Below are 23,995 nucleotides of genomic sequence, written 5' to 3' on the forward strand. Positions count from 1 at the left end.
TCTGTGTCTTCTGTGTGCTCTTGTCCTGTTTGGTCCTTTTTATACCCACCTCCACCCTGTTTCCAGTCTTGTTTGACTACCGAAGCATTTAACAGAAGGACCGGTGACTAGTATTTCAGGTTTAAATGTCTACAACAAGTAGAAGCTGTAAGGATAAACACCAAACTGAGCTGTTGAAAACAAAATGCCACTAAAAATCAACACGATAATCATCTGTTCATGGCTGGAAAGCAGCTTAGAGATGTCAAACCTTCATTATATACTAGAAATAGGAGTGGGTTTAGCAGAAAAACATGAGCCACATCAGAATCAGAATACTCTATTGGAAATTATTGGGTGTTACAGTCCATTCAAGTATAACAAAAAGTAGCAGGAAAGAATTATCAATGCAACTGAAAAGAAAAATATATATAAAGCTCTAAACATACAAACATATGTATATAGCTCTGAATATACAGGGTGTCCCATAAGTCTCCATACATAGGAGACATAATACATTCCATACATATATGGTTCTAACATGTATTTCTTTATATTTCTTCTTTATAGTTCTTCAGCAGTGGAGGACACGCATTGAAATGTGTTCCCGACAAAATGGCAGTTATATAGAGCATATTATATAAATAAAAATGGTTTATGTCAAGAAATGTTTATTTTTCCTTTGTATGGAGACTTATGGGACACCCTGTACATATAAACCAAATATACATATTAAAACACCCTGTATTAAGACACAAAATTAGAACAGCAATATGTACTAGACAATATATTAATATGATAGTCAAATAAATATACATAAATGTGCAAAATAAGTTTATACTAATTCGTTCTCCTTCTCGACCTTGCAAATTTACACTTGTTTGTACTTGAAGACAGATTCTGTTCAATTAAACGTTATTTTGTTTTTTGTTTTGTTTCTTTGCATGTTTGAAATAAATAAATAAAATATTTTGTGATTATAATTATGTGGTTATAAGGTGGAATTAAACAGAAGTGAATAATTACTTTTGAACATTTTGCTCTTCTTACACTATCCATTTATCGACAGACTGAAAACATCTCTAGCATTTCAGTGACCAAAATGTGCGTCATATGTAACATATGTAACATCAGAGTCTGACAGCTTTTCTTGTCAAAGTCGATGCTGAAAACTCAATTTGCAACTGCTCACAGGATGATTTTTTTCCCCCCGTAAAAGTCATTTTTGAGTTTTGGAAGTAGCGTCCCAAAGCAGAAACTACTAATACCTCATTTGTTTTCTTTGATGCAGATTTGCTGAATACTTTAAAGATACCAAATTTTCATTATTTAATCATAAATGCAAAGTAGTCATTAATAAAACTGCAGTAAAACAGTCGGTCAAGTGAAAAATGGATTTTTAAGTTGTAAAGGTTGAGGGTTTAAAGTACGTTTTTACTTTTTTCACATTTTAACCCTTTTAAGACTTATTATAACAGGCCACCTATGTGTCTTCATGTTTTCTTTGCAATAAAAGTGTCAGAAAATGTCTTTTTTAGCACCTTTGTTTTCAGGAACAACTTAACTGTCAATATCTGTCCATTAATTATCATTATTATAAATAATAAATGCTTAAAACGGTGTGTTTTAGTGAAAAAGAAGAACAACAGACGGAGTTTTTAGCATATTTATTATCGGAAACAACTGTAAATGTCCATAATGAAACTTTCTGAGACTGCAGAAATAAACTTTCAACTCTTTTATCTCTGCTCAAACACACTTTTTGGTCTTGAACATTCAGTATTCATATTATGGATTCATATATTTTGTTATTTCCAGGCGTTTTTTTTAGCCTGTGTGGAACTTCCTTTCTACATGTAATACAGTAGCACATTGCTGCCATAAAGTGTTACATAGCGTTGGAAAGCTCGGGATCTCAGCTTTCCGATGCTATTTGAATTTTGTGGATAATACAAGCAGTTCAGGAGTTACAGCAATTTGAATGCTCTAAAGTGCAAAATGTAGCGCCGGAGAGATTTTAGTTAAAGGGTTAATGCAATTATCATCCTTTTTAAATAACAGTATTGATGTGGTTTTGTGTAACATGCTTTTGAAAAGAACATCAGACAAAAACAGACCAATTATTTCTTTTATTGATATGTTTACCGGTCAGTCGTTCCTGGTTGATAATGTGGAAGGCCAGCCCTGCCAATAAGATGAGTGTGATAAAGCAAATATGTCAGACCCAAATGTTCTACCGTGTTTTCCTGTGTGACTTGTTTGTGTGGTAAATAAACACATGGTTACTCTGCAGAGTGTCCTCCTGAGACTCAGCAATGCAGTTTTATCCTCTGTAGGGGACAAGAGTTTTACGTAACCTATAAAGACCCAAACATCCACCATCGACCAAAGACATATTTACTAATCTAAACTGTTGATCCACTAATCCTATCAATACATGTAAATAATTGGTGTAAAATACAGTTTGTCATCTTTTCATGGTCACCAGATATGACCCATTTGGATGTTCAGATACTCCGTAGTTACCATGGAAACACCGTCATCTTCTACAACATTGATTCACCAACAAAACCCATGGAGTTGGATCAATGACAGTGGATGGAGACACTGGGTTTATGTTCAGTTAATGATAGATTTTACTGAAAAAGTCACTGTATGTGACCTCCACAAATATAAATTTCCACTCCATATTCATATGGATAAACATATACAGTTTAAATAGTGTTATTACCCCACCCCCCGAAGGGGAGGTAAGGGGTATTGTTTTTGGTTTAGTTTATTTGTTAACACTCTAGCAGCATAACTATTGGTTGCATTCATACCAAATTTGGCTTACAGATTGCCAGTGACCCAGAATAGATGTGATCAAATTTTGGGGAAAGTGGGTCAAAGTAAAAAAAAAATTTGAATTTTTTAAAATCTTTTTTTTCCCCATTTACTTATAATGGGCAAAATTTCAAATGTCTGTAGCAGTGAAACTATTAGTTGAATTCATACCAAATTTGGTTTATAGTTTGCCATTGATCAAGAATAGGTTTGATTACATTTTGGGAAATGTAGGTTAAAGTTCAAATTTCTTATGAATTTTTCAAATCTTTTTTTCCCCCATTATTTATAATGGGTGAAATTTCAAATATCTGTAGCAGGAAAAGTAGTTTATGAATTCATACCAAATTTGGTTTATAGATTGGCAATGATCCAGAATAGATCTCATTACATTTTGGGAAAAGTAGGTCAAAGTTTAAATTTTTTATGAATTTTTTTATATCTTTTTTTTCCCCCATTTACTTATAATGGGCAAAATTTCAAATGTCTGTAGCAGCGAAACTTTTTGTTGAATCCATACCAAATTGGGTTTATAGATTGCCAGTGACCCAGAATAGATATTAATACATTTTGGGAAAAATAGGTCAAAGTTTACATTTTTTATGAATTTTTTCAATCTTTTTTTGTCCCCATTTACTATAATGGTTGAAATTTCAAATGTCTATAAAATCACTTTTGTTTCAATTTACTTCAAACTTGTCATATATATATATATATATATATATATATATATATATATATAGGCAGTTAATATGCTGACATCACCATGCATAGGCATGATGACATCAAAATTTTTTTATGAATTTCTTAAATCTTTTTTTCTCCTATTATTTACATTGGGCGAAATTTCAAATATCTGTAGCAGCAAAACTGTAACATCATTTCATACTAAATTTGGCTTATAGATTGCCAGTGACACAGAATAGATGTGGTTACATTTTGGGAAAAGTAGGTCTAAGTTTCAATTTTTCATGAATTTTTAAAATCTTCCTATTCACTTACAATGGCCAAAATATGTGTGAGGGGCGGGGTTTGTTGTGCTTGGCACCACTTGTTTTCTTTCTGAAAATGCTTTTCATGTTAATATTCTAACAATTAATATTAACATTTTTGGCTTGTGTTGACATGTGTACATTGGTCCCCTATGAAAAACACAATAAATAAAGGATTAATGGAAAAAACGGAGTGGAAATGTAAAAAAGAGACAAAAATAAAAACATAAAAACTGAGACACACACATTTTAAGCACCACTGTTGATACTACATTGATCTTTTATTCTGTCCATTATAGTCGTTATGTTTATCAGTCCCAGTCATTTGTAAAATACTGTTTTTCTTCAATATTTTATCAGTTTATCAGTTTGCAGTACTTCTGCTACTACTTCTTTACAGTCACATACACCTTTGCATTTCTGTTGTTAATGAACTGGATATAAGATTAAAATAAGATAGTACTTTATTTATCCCAAATAAAATTCACAAACACTCAACAGCGACAAACAGACATGAATTAAAATACATAAAATTCAAATAAATTCACAGTAAAATCAGGTTTTAGTTCAGTACAACAGTAATGGAAGGACAATAGATTTCTGAACTTTACTCATATCAGTCTGTTTTATACCTCCTTAAACTATCTGCATATATATTTATCGTATTAGTTTATAGTTTCACTGTCATGTACACAAGTTATAGCTTTTACCACCTCACTTTAACACATTTACCAGTAGCTGTACACAGAAGGACTTAGTATTTTTACACATTTATACTGTTCTCGATCTGACTGGGGTTGAAATAATTGTAAGGAACTTCAAGCTGTGAGTTTCTCGCATCGATAGTTTCACTGAGATGTTTCAGCTCCACTTGAAATCCTTTAATTATCTGCTTGGGAACCAGCTCATCAAATTGCTCATCGGGGTATGAACCCAATGGAACCTGCAGAGAGGAAAACAAAGTCACATTTTGATGTCACTGCACCAGTAATAATTGAAAGTGGATTTTTTTTTGTTTTTTTTTTTTCTTCGACGAGATATGGTGAAAGTTTTTCGATAAACTTACAAAGTCAGTGTACTTGTTTGTGATTGTCGCCACCATTGCTGAAAACCAAAGTGAGTCTCCAATAGGTGGGAGGGTTTCCAAGACTGTCTTCATGCTGGATCGGCCCTTAGTGGTTGGAGGAGGTTGGACCAGGAGCAGAGGACCATTAGGCAACCAGGACAGGTAGTCGAACTGAGAAATGAAAAGCATTTAAGACGGGGTGAGCTGAAAGGAAACATACAACCCAACATGATCTCAAAGGGGCCGGACCAGGAAAATAGTATAAAACAGTGAAGAAAGTCAAATTTAAGTAAAAATTACACTATGAAAGTGTTTGCATTCCTTAACGTGTTCACAGAACGCAAACCTCCGCCAAGCACCCTGAACGGTGTGCATGTGTGGATCGACTATTTCTTTTCAAATTAAACAGTTTCCAGGTTGTTCCATACAGCAGAAAAAGTTAAAGCTTGGTACCAGTCATGTGTATGTCAAATTATATTAAATTCCAATCAATATTAGTTGAGATATAATGAAAAATGTGTGGTAAATGGGATTTTCAATGTTAAATTGAAATGTCCACAGAGTCCACATTCCACAGTGGACGTGGACAATTTTGTGCCAGATACAAGATATTGTTATAAGCTATGGGTGGATCAAATTGGAGGCTAATCGGAGTTGTTTGGAATTTTTTATGAATTTTCAAAAATTGCTCAATGATGACAGGAAAATTTGAGATGTTGTGACCTTGCTGTGACCTTGAACTTTGGCCTACTTGGCCCAAAATTTAATGGGTTGGTCCCAGGGCCTAGGCCTATCTGGGGGTACAATTTGGTAAAGATGGTTGGAATAGTTTTCCCGTAAAATTACTAACAAACATGCAAACAAACACACAAAGCAAAGTGATCACAATACCTCCTGGTGGAGGTAAAAATGTAAATAACTTGAACAACTTGACATTTCTGTAGAAAATAAGTGCAATTTGAATGAAACAATATTATGCCTAATTTTATCAATGAAAAATATTTATTACAACTTACAGATCACAGTGAATCCATAAATACATACATTTAGTAACAGGTTGATGATTTGTTAAAAATGAACTAATTTTTCTTGAGAATTTTCAGGTTTTTCATATTTGTTCAGGCTATTCACATTTTTCATTTCAATCATATGGGCCAGTAAAATAATAACATAATAACCTAATGTAAAAAGACAAAAATTTGATAAACATGAACAGATCACTTGATTAATCAGATTAGTCAGATAACTTAGTGTGTATGTAAATGGGTTCATTGACTTGTTTTCACTTTGGGGACATTCTCACCTGTCAGTATTATAGAAGTAGCCTCTGTGTGTGTGTATGTGTGTGTCCGGGGATTCACACAAAGTCCGTAAAGAGCTGACTGCTGCAGTTTGTCATACTTATGCATTTTTGGTCAAGGAACAGACTAGCGAAAACAGCAAGTTGATAGAGCCAATATTTTGGGAAATATTAGAAATTTTGGAAAACAATTGCCTTATAAGCATGTTGCTATGCCCAGAAGGCTTTGGCAGTGACTGCTGGACAAATGTGGTACAGCATGCATGAATACACAACAGCATAAACTACCATATCTAGAACTTGTGGATCCTATGGGTCAACAGTACACTATTTTCTGTGTGGAAGTTTTGGATTTTCAGACAGTCCGAAGCCTTCCTGTACCTCCATCCTTGCTCGGCTGTAACATTGTTCAACACTGGATATCCTGTTAGCTTATATATGCAGTCTGTTCATGTCAAAGGATGTATCAGGGTTTAAAACAGGCTGCAAATGTACAAATATGAGCACACAGAACCTTTGTTGGGTTTCCAGGACTACTCTGTTTTTCCTGCTCTCACCTGTGAATGGTTTGTTGTAGCATGTTGACCAGATGAGTTGAAGATAACCATGGTGATGAACTTGATCAGCTCCTCAACGGTGCTAAAGTTTTCGGGAATCCCTGAAGGCAACACGGAGAAAAGTATTTAACCCTTTACTGGGCAAGTGACTATTTTTGGTCATTTCTGCATACATTATAAAATAGTGGCATCAATGGTTCCACTGAGGACAGTGAGTCAACAATCTCAGGTCTAATGTGGTCTCCAGGGTCTGTAAGGTCCACCTCTGCATGAACAGTGAGTGTACCTGCTTTGTTAGGTACCATGAAGTAATGGTACTAATGTTGTTCTAATGTTCTAGAAGTGACGTTCTAATGTTCTAAAATACATGTTCCTTTCACATTGCAAGTGTTTTTCTAGATTTTTTTAACCTCCTAAGACCAAGGAAATGTCAGCAAAGTACAAGCTTTTTTTGTTTTTTATTAAATAAGTGCCTATATTGGAAACATCATGATGCAACAGTTTTTTCAGATGCAGTTTTTAAAATGATTTTTTTGTATGAAGTTGGGAGACTTTTCCACAAATGTGGACAGAAAACCCATAGCTGGGTCTTAGGAGGTTATATATACTTCTTGGTTTTTGTTTTTGTTTTTTTGCCATATACAGGAAAGGAACCAAATATGGTAACTTCACTGACTTTGATTTTCTACATAACAATCCAAAAAATTGAAAAATTTCACAAAAGCAAATCTTGTTATGTCCTCCAATAACACACTCAGGTTGATATTTTGAATTTCAGAGTATTTCTGTGAGTGAACTATAAAGGGTTAATATGGCTCTTATGGTAATCATTATACACTGTCACTCTCATTAACCCCCTGGAGTTGACAGACACAACAGTTTTTCTGGGGGGAAAATTTCTTTATTTTAATTCATAAAAAATTTGAACTTTGACCAACTTTTCCCAAAATGTAATGGAATCTATTCTTGGTCACTGGCAATCTATAAACCAAATTTGGCATGAATTCAACCAATAGTTTTGCTGCTAAAGTGTTAATAAACAAAGAAACAAGCAAACAAACCAAACCAAAAACAATACCCCTTGCCACGAGAAAATACTTTTGGACTTCAGGGGTTAAAGTACTTTGATAGTGTCTGTTACAAACCTGATTCTTTGTTGCCCAAGAATCCATGAGTGAATATTTCACTGATCCACGCCTGCAGCTCAGAGTCTTTACACACCTCTTCATCTGATGGGTAGTAGTACTCCATCATAGCCTTGACAAAACTGGGAAGAATTAAAATAAAATGATATACTTAAAAAAAAAAAACATTCAACATCCTCACCTTCTGCAACATTTTCCTGTAATGTGTTTGCCTTTAAAGCAGGTTATCAATAGTTATATACAGGGGTTGGACAAAATAATGGAAACACCTTCACCTCAAGATGATAATGCTCCAATCCATACAGCTAGAATTGTTAAAGAATGGCATGAGGAACATTCTAATGAAGTTGAGCATCTCGTATGGCCGGCACAGTCCCCAGACCTCAACATTATTGAGCAGTTATGGTCAGTTTTAGAGATTCAAGTAAGACGTCGATTTCCACCGCCATCGTCTCTAAAAGAGTTGGAGGGTATTCTAACTGAAGAATGGCTTAAAATTCCTTTGGAAACAATTCACAAGTTGTATGAATCAATACCTCGGAGAATTGAGGCTGTAATTGCCGCAAAAGGCGGACCTACACCATATTAAATTATATTTTGTTGATTTTTTAAGGTGTTTCCATTATTTTGTCCAACCCCTGTATTAAGTTAATGCTTTGCTGTGATCACCTGTGGATGACGTCCCACAGCTTCAGTCCGTCGTCTCTGTAGTAGAAGTTGGGGACAGACTCCAGTCCTCTGGCAGCGATGTTGTCTGGTAGACAGAGGGTGGTGTAAGTGGTACCAGGATGAGCCCTTCGCATGATCTCCATCAGCCCATCAGGTCCAAGTGAACTCTAATGAACGATATTAAACACATCTATCCATGAGATCGTACAACTCAGGGGTGTCAAACTTTTTTCATATATTTATTAACCTGGTGTTGTATAAGGGGTTTTGACAGTGCTATGTGAGTAATGATGAGTGTAAATAGTAAGGACACATACGAGGCCCAGAGGTCCTGTAGGTGCAAGGAGAAGGTTGCGTCCGTTGATGTTTGAAGGGATATTGTGACGAAAATGTGGGATGAGAAGCTGTACAGAGATAAAAAAAAAAAAAAAAAATCTACGTATCACAACATTTAATCCACTGACAGAAAATGCATCATGGATTAAGAGTATCTGTTGTCTTGATTTTACCTTGTACAGGGGATGAATTTCAGGGAGGTTACGCAGAGTGGAGATATTATAGACCTCTGCCAAATAATGGGAGTTCTTTAGATGGTGGATGGCCTGAAGTTGATTAAAATCAGCATTTCTGATGAACATCTTTGCCAACAGCCAGTCCGTCTCTGAATCACTGGGTAGAAAAATGGGGTTGGTCTCAGAGGGCAGTTGACCCAGCTGGAATAGGGTAAAATAATATAAAAAAAATACAGCGCCATGAGAAACACTTTAAATAAACATATATATGCGTCGTGCAATGGTCAGGAGGTCCACTGTGGTTTCAGTAGTCATTTTTCCATTGGACATCTGCGCAAAACTTTACCGATATTTACTAAACGTCAAAAAAACACAAGTGCGTAATGTTGTTTTTTCCATTAAATCACAAATGCAATGATTTGTTTGTTTATTATTGTGAAATGACACGAGAAGTCATTCCATAAACATGGTGACGAACATAAATATGGTGTTGATTTACAGATATATTCATTATTATTATTATTATTATTATTATTATTATTATTATTATTATATTACCCCAGGGGCGCCACTACCAATTGTGGACCCCATGAAAGCTAAACATTGTGGGCCCTGTCATGAAATTCACTATCTTGTTGATCTGTTGGAGGTGGGGGAGGGCACGGTACACACTTGCGCTAGTGTGACAACGAAACTGAAACTTAACATTCTTTCAACATCTAATTCCCGACTTCTATGCCTTTCTTATACAGTGGATCTTACGGGATATTTTCACAACTTCCAGCCTGTATCCACTGGACCTCCTCCTCTGCTCTATGAGCCCTCCACAAATGCTGGGCCCCATGAATTTGTCATGTTCACCCCCCCTTATCGGTTCCCCAGTATTATCCCTTTATCCCGTACTAAATAAAAAAATTATTCCATTTCCTGGTGTGTCCACACATACCGCACCATGTTTCTTTTAAAACTCTTCTTCTTTGCTTGTTGTAACTTCCTCTTTTTTTTGTTCATGTGACTCTAGTTGCAGAAAAAGGTCTTTCCATTGCAGTTTTGCGAGATATACCAATTTCACTACACCTGATAAATAACCTCTTGCCAGCGCAAAAAATTTTCATCAAAAAATGACAGTTTTAGCAAAATTGTCAATTTTCTATTTGGCAAATTTTTTTGCGCAAGTTATATTCAAGAACTTTGAGGGTCAGTGGAAAAGCGCCTAGTGAGTACTATCAGTGTGTTTTTTTTCTGACCTGTATTGCGATCGGCATCAGTTTGCTTTCCGGTGTCATGTAAAGCAAACAGAAACCAGACGACACCTGCATAGGTTTACCATCAATGACTCTGGTTGGTACTCCATCCATGATCGTCTGGTCACACAGAAATATGTTGCCTTTCTGTACAAAAAAAAAATAGACAAGGGGTAAAAGATAAACAAAAGACAGTATTATAAATGTATTCAAACAGATTTACATGTAAGTAGATTTAAGGCAGGGGTGTCAAACTCATGTTAGTTCAGGAGCCACATTCAGCCCAAGATGACCTAAAGTGGACTGGACCAGTAAAATAATAACACCATAGCCTATAAATAATAATACATTTTCCTCTTTAAGTGTGGAAAAAAAGGAAAAAATACTTCATGAAAATGTGAATGACCTGAACAACTTGAAATTAACAAGTGCAATTTCACCAATATTGTCACTTTTTTTTTTTTTTTTTTTTTAATATATTTTATTTTCAGTTTTATAGATGCAATGTAGGAAACATGTCAACATAACAAAAGGCAAGGAGAGAAGGATAACCTTCTTATTGAACTTTGTTAATATTGTCACGTGTTGGAGGAGCAGCTGGGGGAAATTTCCCAGCATGCATTGGGGCAAAGTAGTTTAGGATAGTTTTGTGTTTACAGTATTCTGGGTATAAAATAACTTTTTTTTTTTTTTTAAATACTTTATTTTTATTGTTTATTTTGTGTACATTACAGAACAAGACAAACATAGGGGACATATGGGATACATCGACTATAATAAACCTTGTGACTAACAATTGTTTTTAGTAATGTGGCGTTGAAGTGAAAATTGTCCATGTCTTCCATTTATCATGACACTCTTCTTCTTCAGTCCTCAGTCTATGGGTCAGAATCTCCATCTCAAATATTCCAATCACAATTTGTATCCAGTCGATAGTTGTAGGAGGTTCTAAGCTGCACCATTTTTTGGTAATAGCCTTTTTACAGGCTGCTAATGGTATTTTAAACAAATATCTATCATTTTTTCTTACATTATTACCAATAATACATCCAAAATACATCACCAAACATGTTTTAGGAATTGCATAACCCAATATCTTAACAATTGTTGAATATACATCATCCCAGAATGGTGCAAGTTTAGGACATGACCAAAAGACATGTGCGTGATTTACACTGATATCTCCACATTCTCTCCAACAAGGTTGAACTCTGGACACATATTTAGCTGTAATTTTAGGTGTTATGAAAAATCAAATTATATTTTTCCAGCAATGTTCCCTCCATGTTTCGGAAGAAATGGTTGACTGTTGAGTTCTCCAGATACTGATCCATTCCTCCTCTGAGACACACATTCCTAGTTTTTTTTTCAAAAGAACTGTTGTGATGGTGCGTTTTACCCTTTTTGTTAGTTGTTTTCTTGTGGAATGATTATTTTTATTGAGTTTATTTTCTTGCACCATGAGCTAAGTTGCTCCTTTGTTCCATGACACTCTGTAGTGGTTTATAAGTAAAGTGAATAAAATCCTTAATGTCTGAGATCACACATGCTTGCTATTATATAACTGAAAGTAATTCAACTTAATTCACAATAAACCAAGAACAAAATTTGAAGTTATCATTATAAATTGGTTAAAATGTTATTATTTAACTTGAGGACATTGGTCTGTATGTGATCCTTGAACTAAAACCAGGTCGACACACTTGGGTGTAATTTTTGCACTGAAGGACCTGATAGGACACTTTGGCGGGCCGGTTTTGGTCTACAGGCCATATGTTTGACACCCGCGATTTGAGGAGACAAGTTGTCCTTTAACCCAGAAAGACCCACTAGCGACCACAAATAGCTACTGATGTAAACTGTTTAATACCCGTTGATCCACTAATTCTATCAATGCATGTAAGTAATTGGTGTAAAATACAGTTACTCGTCTTTTCATGGTCATCAGATATGACCCATTTGGACATTCAGAGGCTCCGTAGTTACCATGGAAACACTGTCATCTTCTACAACATTAATTCACCAGTAAAACCCATAGAGTTGGATCAATGACAGCAAGGTTCTAATAGTTTTGGATTTTTCATTATAGTTTAGTTTTATTTCGTTTTGACTTTTTTTTCCTTCTCTAATTCAGTTCATTTTAATTAGTTTTTAGAGCAGGTTTGCTAGTTTTTATTAGTTTTCATTTTTTTTCTAAATGCTTAGTTTTAGTTTAGTTTTAGTATTAATTTTAGTTTTGTTGTGTCTTTTCTCTTCTTCTCCGTCGTATTCATATAAATCCCGGACAGGACTCTGCTGCTTTCTCCCAACTTTAGTCTCCATGTTTCCAGGCAGAGTGGGGGCCAGAAGATGACTAAACGACAAGTGACGGACCGTGAAGTACCGTGTGGTGCCGCTAGCTAAAATTGCTAGAGTGAAATAAATCGCTTTCGTATCAATACGACATTGACAAAGACAAAAACGAAGGGAAATTTATCCACAATTTTTATACGATTTAGTTAGTTTTGTAAGCACACAATACAGTTTCAGTTGTTTTGTTTTTTTTTTTAATTATAATTTTTATTTATTTCAGTTAACGAAAATGTTTTTTCAATTCAGTTTTCGTCATTTCATTAGTTTTCGTTAACGATAATAACCTTGAATGACAGTGGATGGACACACTTGTTTTTTGTTCAGTTATTGATATATTTGCTTGAAACGTGACTTTTCTCTGTTTCTGATATAATAACCCTCAACTTTAATCTGCGCTTTTATGAACATCTACATGATCAGTGAATTAAATATAGAAAAATACTAGATTTTCACTGAAAAATCACAAAATACAGAGGATAATGATGATAAATCACTTATGAAAGGGTACATAAAGAGAAAAAATTATTTGGGAACTACCATCAAAGTAGCACTGGGTCTTTATGGGTCAATCCTACTCCTGTTCCGTACCTCCATTTCCTTCTGCAGAGTCGTTCCCTCCTCAAGGAATGGCTGCACCATCTCCTCTGTTACTGCGAAGTTTGGAGGAAGCTCTGAGCAGCGTACGATTACGTTAGGATTAGCTCCGTTCAGAAACTGGAATCCATAAAACTCATCTTCCTTCCAGTGATCTGTGACATACTCTGGAAACAGAAGCATAAGCCATTAAATCATTAAGTTCTAAAATCTATGACACAGTAATTAACCCTTTCATGCATAGTGGTCACTGCAGTGGACAGCTATTCTCCAGCTGTTCTCTTGTGTATTCATGGGTTTTGTTGTTTTAGTTCCATATCAGCCAACACAGTGGACGTCTATACATCATCCCATACACTGTAATTTAGACCATTACTGTAACTTTGCTGTTCTTGATAAATCTGATCTGCAGTAACATGTTTGAGTGTAAATCAATTGCTTGTTATTTTTAATAGACTGTAATTAACCATTTTTCTTAAACAAAAGTTGTTGTTTTTTTGCATATTATGTCCATAAACTAATATTAGAGTATGTTAAAATGTGACAAAACACCAGATTAGCAGCATTAAAAAAATTTATTTCATACTTTTCACACAGTCTATCAGTAAATACATGTTTCTTTGCTTCAAAAATTATATGCATGATGTCCAGCTGAGTAAATATTTGTGCAACTCCATTAAAAAATTTTCTATCACATTGTTTTTTTTCATGTCTAAAGAGGAATAAAAATACTCAGGAAAAATATCTTGATTAGGGTCAAAAAACGGTATTCAAAATCTCTCTGAAGGGACATTTTAGAGACAATTTGACCCACATTTTTACTTTTAAATTCATTTTTGCTTTAGTTGGTCCATAAGGGATTATCCAAAACAAGGAGCTACTTTATACTGAAATAAATGTTGAAATGGCAGTCAATGAAAGTTCACTTTCTGATGGGACATCACTGTGTTTTGACCCATTAAGGTTCTCATAATTCATGCATGAAAGGGTTAAAAAAAAAAAAAAAAAAAAAAAAATCAAAATGCAGTTCAACTTTAGTCTAATTTTGAGTAATAAAATCAATCTAAAAAAAAATCTAGATAATTTTTTTTCATAATTCATACATGAAAGGGTTAAGCATTAGACGTGTTTATATCTGTGTTTACCTGATATTTCGGAGGTTTTGCGCCAGAATATGTTTTTGATGTCGTCGATGTTTTCCCATTTTTTAGTCGATCCAAACATCCCCTTAAGTAAGAATTCAAGAATCCTAATGGAAATTAAAAAAACAAAAACATAATTAAATAGCATACTTAAAAAAGACGAAACCCATAAAACTATATCTGACTGATTGAATATGACTGTCCTCCACTACATACAGTAAATATGATCTGATTGGAACCACATATACTCACATCCATATCTGTACGGACATCATTTCGCTTTCTTTAGACTGAGACATACGGATGTTCACCGGTAGATCACTGATGTCTTTAAAAGTAGTTAAATGTGGAATTCCATCTACAATGTTTTCAAATCTAAAACAAGGAAAAATACAACACGATCAAGGCACTTAAAAAAAAGTAAAAATATTCTCCTGCATTTTTGTTATTGTGGCTTTTGTTGTTGTTTTCTGTTTGTTTGATTTGGTTCGGGGTGGGGTGGTGGGAGGGTTAGGGTTTTTCTGTTTTATGATATATCTTAAAAATCTAGAAACAAACAAGTGGTTCCACGCACAACAAACCCCGCCCCTCGCACATATTTCTCCCATTATAAGTAAATGAGAAGATTTTAAAAATTCCTAAAAAATTTGAACTTTGACCTACTGTTTCCAAAATGTAATGAGATCCATTCTGGGTCACTGGTAATCTATAAACCAAATTTGGTATGAATTCACCCAATAGTTTTGCTGCTACAGTCATTTGAAATTTCACCCATTATAAGTAAATGGGGGAAAAAAAAAAAAGATTTTAAAAAATTCATAAAAAATTGCAACTTTGACCTACTTTTTCCAAAATGGAACTAGGTCTATTGTGGGTCACTGGCAATCTATTCACCAAATTTGGTATGAATTCAACCTATAGTATTGCTGCTAGAGACATGTGAAATTTCACCCATTGTAAGTAAATGGGGAAAAAAAAAAGATTTAAAAATTCATAAGAAATAAGAACTTTGACCTACTTTTCCCAAAATGTAATCAGCTCTATTCTGGGTAACTGGCAATCTATAAACCAAATTTGGTATGAATTCAACTGATAGTTTTGCTGGTAGAGACAAGTGAAATTTCACCCTATATAAGTAAATGTGGGAGAAAAAAAGATTAAAAAAAAAAAAAAAAAATCATAAAAATTTTAAACTTTAACCTACTTTTCCCAAAATGGGATGACATCTATTCTGGGTCACTGGCAATCTATAAACCAAATTTGGTATAAATTCAACCAATAGTTTTGCTACTAGACTGTTAACAAGCCTATATATATTCTTCTGCATAAACTTCCCAAAACACAACTGTAGGATTATGTTTAATATATGTGCAAAAACACATATGTATTTGTCATTCTCTTTTCTTCAGATATGATTCAAAAATAAAGAAAATGGGTGTGTAAACTAAGAAGACACACAAAAAACTGAACTAAATGGGTTCTAAAGGGTAAAGTTGCTGTTTAGTTTGACCTCTGACCCCATGACAAGAAGCAGAACAAACAATTAAAAACATCTGACATGTGTTGAATGAAACCTGGTATAAAACATCACAAAATTTATGCAAAAAATTACATTTTGTCTGAACAAAAGGGTTAAAGTTTTTGTTTTTCCTGCTGTACATACATACAAAGACAGAGAAATGCATATGTGTGGTTATTAGAACTTTAATAAATCAACAAATCTAATATTATATATATTTTTTGCATATATATAAAAAACATACCCATATATGTTCTTCCTAAGCATCATTTCATTCTTCCTATGTTCATTCAAAAGGGGATGGTTGTCCTCATGAGCCTTCATGGCTGAAACATAAAAAACATGACATTTACATTCAAAACCCACCAACATCACAAAAATGCATAAATAAAAGTGGCTGTAGGTAATAAAGTCGGACCTCTCCCTCCTCTGAGCTCCACCACCTCTCCGTTGCTCATCCATCGGTAACAGGGGAAAAGGATGACGTCTCCCTCTGGAGTCGTCACCACTATTTTAGAACAGAACCACATGTTTTCTGGGAGGATGACATTAGGATTTTTTTCAACTTTGAGCAACAGAAGTCGTCCCAGAGACAATTTGGTTGTTATCATGTAGGTCTCAGTCTGCGAAAAAAAAAAAGAAGAAGAAACACCTTAATATCAGAATGTGAACTGAATAATGCCCTGTCTACACTGAGGTGGATATTTATCTGTATTTTATTTATTATAATATTTATCTCACATTATCTATATTATTTATACTTCATTTACATTTATCTGAACTGACATTCAAATAAATGTAAACGACCATACAAAAATATGGTCTGGTCCCAGTATAAAGATGGAGGGTCTTAAAACTGATGTTCCATAAATACTCTGTCTTAAATGTTAATGTGTGCTTGTTGTTCCTCATCTAGTTGGTCTGTGTTGTCCATTACCATCTGCTATTGTTCTTACCATCGCTGGGATGGGCTGCCCTTTACCATTAGTGCTATTGTAGTTTTTTTTTTTTTTTTCTTACCATTGTTGGTATGTAATTATTGCTGTTCTTTACCACTTGTGGTATTGCAGTTTTTTGTTTTTACCATTGTTGGTATGTAATTATTATCATGTAAGTTGACAGTTAACTGTTACCTGTGGTAACACCACTAGGAATGTACTTTGTTTCTATTTTTTACACACATTTTGGTTATGCAATATAAATACTGTCAAATGAGTTTATTCTAATTTGGTATAGGTATGTTTTGTTCTATTTTGTTCATTGTTCTGGCTCGAAGTCAAAGGACAGGAGTGAGTATTTAAAAGTTATTATGTTAAGTTATTTGATGATGAGAGTGGGGGTGGGATTAAATAAGTTTTTCTTCTTCCCACTCCTTTTCAAGTATAAATGAATTATTTATTTATTTATTTATTTATTTATTTATATATTTGGAATTTTGAATTTGCATGTATTCTGTGAATGCTCGAAAAACAAACAAATGAAATGAATGAAATGAACATTATCTTTTATTTTTTATTTTTTATTTTTAAGTATTTGTCTACTACAAAGTGGTTCAAATGCTCAGACAAATCATTGTTTTCTGAAGAAGGCGCATGCCGACACAGTGTGTTTCTAACTCCAGCCCCAGTGAATTAATCTACAGGCCCTCATCAAAATAAAGGCTTTTTACAATTTCTAATTTTTCCAACCGAGTGCCTGGATTTTTTTTCTTTTTCCTATTGTTCATACCTTCTCCATGAGCACCTCTGGTTTGGTCAATACCAGTAGCTCCCTGTGAAGTTGTTTTTTTGTCTTTTTAATTCACTGTTTCTGTTGAACATCATAAATTATATCAGATAAAGCAGATGCTGAAGCTTTAATTCATAATGAAGGTGATCAGACATAATATATTCTGTTATAAATGTAACCCGTAAAGATATATACATGACTATTTTTTTGGTGACTTACAAATTATTTTAAGTGATTGATCACCATTTTTTATAATATTATCTTGTGAAATTTGCATTTTTTGGTGAAAATCAGGTATTTCCCTACATTTAATTTACTGATCATGTACATAGATGTTTTTTAAAAACTCAAAGTAAATTCAAGGATATAATATTAAAAATAGAGAAAACTGATGAAAAAGTGACTTTTTCAGCCAAATATATTAGTAACTGAATCCTAAAACAAATTACTGTCATTTATAAAAGTACATGAGTTGTATTTGTGAATCACTGTTGCAGAAGATGACATGTTTTCATGTTCACTATGGAGCCTGTGAATGTTCAAAAAAGACGCATCTGATGCAGCTGAAAAACTGAATCTCACCTCAGTTATAGTGTTTCAGGTTTAAGTTAAGTGTTGTTTGGGGTTGTTGAGATATATGTTTACATGATGTTTTGTCCATAATACTGGTTTAGTCCCAAATGTATCCATGCTGACCTTGATGTACTGCAGGTCATACACTGATTTATACACCTGGATTTGATGTTTCAGATGCAGCTTCTTTCAACAAAACATTCATTTACATGAGCAAAATAAAATGTGATGCCATTTTTTTCCCAATTTCTTCATTTTCCGTGTCCACACAGATACACACAAACTAACAGATGTTTATTTTTACGACCTAAAATGGGATCTATGTGGACAAAAGGCCCAAATGTAGAGAAAAATATCTGAATTAGTGTGGACTGGGCATGAATTGGAAAACATTCCTAAAAAATAAAAATGTGTTGATTACGCAGAGATTGACTCAAAAAAAGACATTTTAACCCATAAAGACCCAGAGTTACTTTTGTGTCAGTTCCCAAATGAATTTTTCTCTCTACCTAACCTTTCTTAAGTGATTGATCACCATTTATCATACTATTATCCTCTGTATTTTGCATTTTTTCTGTGAAAATCAGGCATTTTCCTATATTTAATTTACTGATCATGTACTTTAATCATCATGGCAAGATTACATTTGAGGAAAATTTCAGAAAAATTGGCTTTATCGGTAAAATATATAATTAACTGAATGTAAAAACAGTATCTCTATTCACTGTCATTGATTCAAGTCCATGGGCTTTACTGGTGAATCGATGTTGTAGAGCAGGGGGTCAAACTCATCTTGGTTCAGGGGCCACATTTAGCCCAAATTGATCCCAAACAGGCCAGACCAGTAAAGTAATGACTTAATTACCTATTAATAATGACAAATCCAAGTTTTTCTTTTTGTTTTAGTAAAAAAAAAACATTTAAATTATGAAAATATTTACATTTTACAAAAAAGATGTGAATAACCTGAAAAACAGAAATTTCATTTGAAAAATTAGTGCAATTTTAACATTATGCCTCAACTTATTATTTATACATGTACATTATACACAGTGTTACATAAACAGATGGTAACAGGCAGAATATTGATAAAATTTTGGAGTTTGGAACTAAAATTTGAACAATTTCTATAATGTTCCATCTCTTATTATTAACACAACTACAGATCACAGTGGATCCATAAATGCACAAAACATTTAGTAACAGGCAGAATATTGTTCAAATTGCACATTTGGGGTTGTTCATCTTTATGTATTTATTTACATTTTATTGTGAAAGAATAGTTTCGTAAATGTAAATATTTTCACAGTGTAATGTTATTTTTTTTCACTTAAATTTTTTCCACATAATTTTTCACAAAGAAAATTTGTCATTGTCATTATGTATGGGTTATTGTGTTGTTTTTACTCAAGATCACTTTGGTCTGTATGTGGAACGTGAACCAAAAGGATTTGGACAAATTTGACTGTTCAGGTTCATTTTTGCATTTTCATCCTGCAGGGCCGGAATGGAACCTTTGGCGGGCCAGATTTGGCCCCCAGGCCGCATGTTTGACACCTGTGTTGTAGAGGGTGATGGCGTTTCCACGGTAACTACAGAGCCTCTGAATGTAAAAATGGGTCATATCTGATGACCATGAAAAGACGACAAACTGTATTTTAGCTGAATTATTTAACTGTATTGATAGAGTGAGTGGATCAACAGATATTAATGAGGTTAGATCAGTAGATGGTTCTGGTCGCTGGTGGATGTTTGGGTCTTTGTGGGTTAAACCTATACCTGTCATGTTTAACATCTGCTTAACTTACCGCTCCAGTATTAAAGTTGATGCCAAAGTTGTTGAGCTCCGTTCGCTCACTCGGCCCTTTAGATCCAGTTAAAGTGATGTAGATTCGGTCCCATGTTCCTCCGTTTTTCATATTCCCCGTTGTCACCTCTAACTTATACTTAGCCATGGTCCCTCGGAGAATCTGTTAAAATCAGTTTCAAATAGTGAGCACAATGATGACAGTATTGATAGGATATTTATCTGGCTAATGGCGTTTGTTCTCATTGTATTTCTTTCATTTTAGTATCTTTAAGGCATTCTTGCACCAAAAAGTGTTTTAACAGTTAAAAGAAAAACATCTATTATTGGTTATTCATGCCTTAGAACACAGGTGTCAAACATGTGGCCCGGGGGCCAAATCTGGCCCGCCAAAGGGTCCATTCCGGCCCGCGGGATGAAATTGCAAAAATTAACCTGAACAATCCAGGTTGTCCAGATCATTTTGGTTCAGGTTCCACATACAGACCAATGTGATCTCCAGTAAAAACAACAACACAATAACCCATATATAATGACAACTACAAATTTTCTTTGTGAAAAATTATGTGGAAAAAATTTAAGTGAAAAAAATAACATTACACTGTGAAAATATTAACATTTACAAAACTATTCTTTCACAATAAAATGCAAATAAATACATAAATAAAAACAAAGATGAACAACCCCAAATGTGCAATTTGAACAATATTCTGCCTGTTACTTAATGTTTTGTGCATTTTCCACTGTGATCTGTTGTTGTGTTAATAATAATAACAGATGGAATATTGTAGAAATTGTTCAAATTTTAGTTCCAAACTCCAAAATTTGAACAATATTTTGCTGTTACCAAATGTTTATGTAACGCTGTGTGTAAATGTACATGTATAAATAATAAGTCGGGGCATAATATTGTTAAAATTACACAAATTTTTCAAATGAAATTTCTGTTTTTTCAGGTTATTCACATCTTTTTTGTAAAATGTAAATATTTTCATAATTTAATTGGGGTTTTTTTTGTACTAAAACAAAAGAAAAACTTGAATTTGTTATTATTTATAGGTTATTAAGTCATTATTTTACTGGTCTGACCCGTTTGAGATCAAATTGGGCTAAATATGGCCCCTGAACCAAAATGAGTTTGACACCCCTGCCTTAAAAGAACAAATCCATTCATATAAGACACCAAATCATTAAAATAGTCTGAAATAAACTAAATACATACACACTACTCCATGTATAAACTTCTAATCAGTTGCCATATCCTGAATAAAGATGAATATATTTGCTGTAAATTGAATGATGTTTTACCTACCTAACACAAGTCCTGTTTGTTCTTCTTTTCTATGTGTCACATGTTCTCGCTGTCGGTCCTTTTATACCCCAGCCCACCCTGACACTAACCCTGTAGAGCCCACCTTCGTTACTGCAGTGGACGTACAGATGTTGTATCTGTCAGCAACAATGTTGTTAGAGTGAAAATGTAGAAAAAAAAAAAAAAAACTAAGTAAATAATACACAACACCAAACTAATGGTGAGAAGCCTGTTATGATAGTGGTGACAGACTGTACACAACAAGGTGCATTTACCCAAAAGACTATATTATTTACACTGTAAATGTCAAGCACCGGAGTAAAGACAAACATCAGTGTTAATATCCACGTGGTGCAAATCCATGCAGAGAGATAAGTATTGTTTTTATTGAATTTTACAGGTTTAATTAGATTTACTGGGGTTGAAGTTGATGGCTAAAATAAGATTCCACTCACTTATCAATGAGCAAGAAGTTTTACACCAGCTATTGGTTCATGTGTTTATGTTCGGACAGTAAATTCAATAGTTCTGGTGCTCTATATCTGAGTGTTTTTCTAGTTTAACCCTTTACAGAGCACTCATTGAAACGCTCTACACCGTAAAGCGAAGACACACCAACCCGATTTTCGGTGTTTGGACGTCTTCGGGCAGTCTGGCGAGGTCGGTGATATGAGTCTGTTTGGTAGGTTCTGCGCGATCGGCCATCGTTAATGCTGTTGCCAGTCTTTTCGGCCGATCCCAGCCAGCATGTCCATGTGGGCCCCAGAAGGGTTACATATGGGCTGCATATAAGGGTCCCATGTGGGTTTGTCTGCAGTTTCCATGGTGGCCCCACATGTGTTTACCCATATCAGAATCAAAATCAGAATCAGAATCTCTTTATTGTCACTGTACCAAGAACAATAAAATTGAGGCAAAGCTCTCAGGTTCAGTGCAAGAATTTACAGACAGACAACAAATATCAGTAAAATAACAACAAATATCAGTAAAAGGCACAGTTATTGACATTTAAAAAAAGAAGTATTGCAAACTAAGATAGTTGTAAAACATAGAATTTCAGTAGTGCAAATAACATGAGAAGTAGTGCAAATGACATGAAAGATAAATATTGTGGGATAAAACAGTGTGAAGAATAAATAATATGAGATATTCAGATCTCTGATTCTGATATGGGCAAACACATGTGGGGTCACCATGGAAACTGCAGACAAATCCAAATGGGACCCTTATATGCAGCCCAGATGTAACCCTTCTGGGGCCCTCATGGATATGCTGTCTGGGATTCAACATGTGTATTCCACTACCAGTCATTCAGTCGGAATAATCTGAATGGTGGAGGGATAGCCCTTGACGAGTGAATCAGTGAACGAGAAGACCAGAGTCTTTCTTCTTCCACAAGAGGAAGCCCAAGAGCTGACAACACCAGTGTCTTCTTATTACTAGACATCCTTTCAACAAGTACAACATCAATCCTTGACTACTCAACACTCTGCTGACAATGACTGACGACAGTGAGCTCTGCGTTTTGGTCTAGAGATGTTCGGTCATTTCCGATTTTCGGGGCTTTTTTGGGCCACAATACAGATTAGCACTGCCTGCTGTTATGGAGACATTACATCTTGAGCAAGTACAGAAGATACGCTCAAGTCAGTAGTCAATTTGGTGTGTTCTTCACACTTTTTTTGACCGTGTCGGGGAGACGGGAGCCAGCTGATCAGTCGGGTTACCTTTTCTGGCAACAATTGGCAATCGGGTTGGTGTGTCTTCACCCTTAGGGCCGGATCTACTAAGATCCCAGTTTGCGTGTACTAATTTGCTTGCACAATCTAGAATTTTGTGTGTGGGGCTGAACTGCAGTTTGCGGATGATTTACAAAGATAGCTTGCACAAATTACAACAGGTGCAAAGTCTTGGAGACCGCCCTATTTAAACAGGGGGTTTTGTGTGCGCTACTGGAGACAATACGCTGGAAAAACTGCGCTTAGATACGACAGCACTAATGGGAACAGTGACTGAATGATCCAGACGCACGGAAATGTAAAGCTGTCATAGAAGGTATCATTCATTCATGCATTTTTCATTTTAAAGGTGGGGGGGCAGGTTGATTGACTGTCAGGCGCACATAATTTTGTCACACTGTAGCCTAATATCGGTGCGTATTTTTAACCACAATCATCAGGAATGGAAAAGAGTCTATGGGGGGGGGGGGGGGGGGGGGGGGTGCATATGTCTCAGTTATTTTTTTCTTCCGTCACTCCAAAAATGCTCACATGAGGGTGAAAAATGCGTTCTCTGCATCTCATTTCATCATTTCCATGTCTCCCACTTCCGTGTGTGCAATTACACATCCAACCCGTTTGCTCCTCCTTTTGAGACATGTTAAATATAGAGGCAGTTTCTATGAGCAAAATTGCTTTCAGGTTTGATAAATCACTTTGCGTGTGCTAAATTTATATATTTACATTTTCTCCTCCCACCACATGCACAACTGCATGTAAACGCCCCAAATTACATATTCATTATGGTAAATGCACTAACTGGATTCAGACGCACTATTTTGCACCTTTGAAAGACACAACCCTTATTGCGCACTGTTAGTAAATCAGTTTGTACATTTTTTTTGCATGTGCAATGAGTTTGCACACGTTTTAATACATGCAAACCTGTAGTAGATCATT

The 23,995-nt window shown here is 34.8% G+C and overlaps 1 protein-coding gene across 1 annotated transcript; it reads right to left on the reverse strand.

The window, feature by feature from the left end:
• Window positions 1-4,560: 4,560 nt before the first annotated feature.
• LOC115415147 (hydroperoxide isomerase ALOXE3-like) lies at window positions 4,561-20,153 on the reverse strand. The gene is made up of 14 exons (XM_030128621.1): window positions 20,007-20,153; window positions 16,316-16,520; window positions 16,142-16,223; window positions 14,631-14,753; window positions 14,382-14,485; window positions 13,231-13,403; window positions 10,294-10,437; window positions 9,044-9,247; window positions 8,852-8,938; window positions 8,535-8,701; window positions 7,866-7,987; window positions 6,721-6,821; window positions 4,864-5,034; window positions 4,561-4,740 (listed from the first exon to the last, which is right to left on the reverse strand). Exons 1-14 carry the CDS (start codon window positions 20,151-20,153, stop codon window positions 4,561-4,563), a joined length of 2,010 nt encoding a protein of 669 aa, XP_029984481.1.
• Between the last annotated feature and the right edge of the window lie 3,842 nt (window positions 20,154-23,995).

Source organism: Sphaeramia orbicularis, chromosome 24 (assembly GCF_902148855.1).
Source record: "Sphaeramia orbicularis chromosome 24, fSphaOr1.1, whole genome shotgun sequence".
Taxonomy (NCBI): Eukaryota; Metazoa; Chordata; class Actinopteri; order Kurtiformes; family Apogonidae; genus Sphaeramia; species Sphaeramia orbicularis.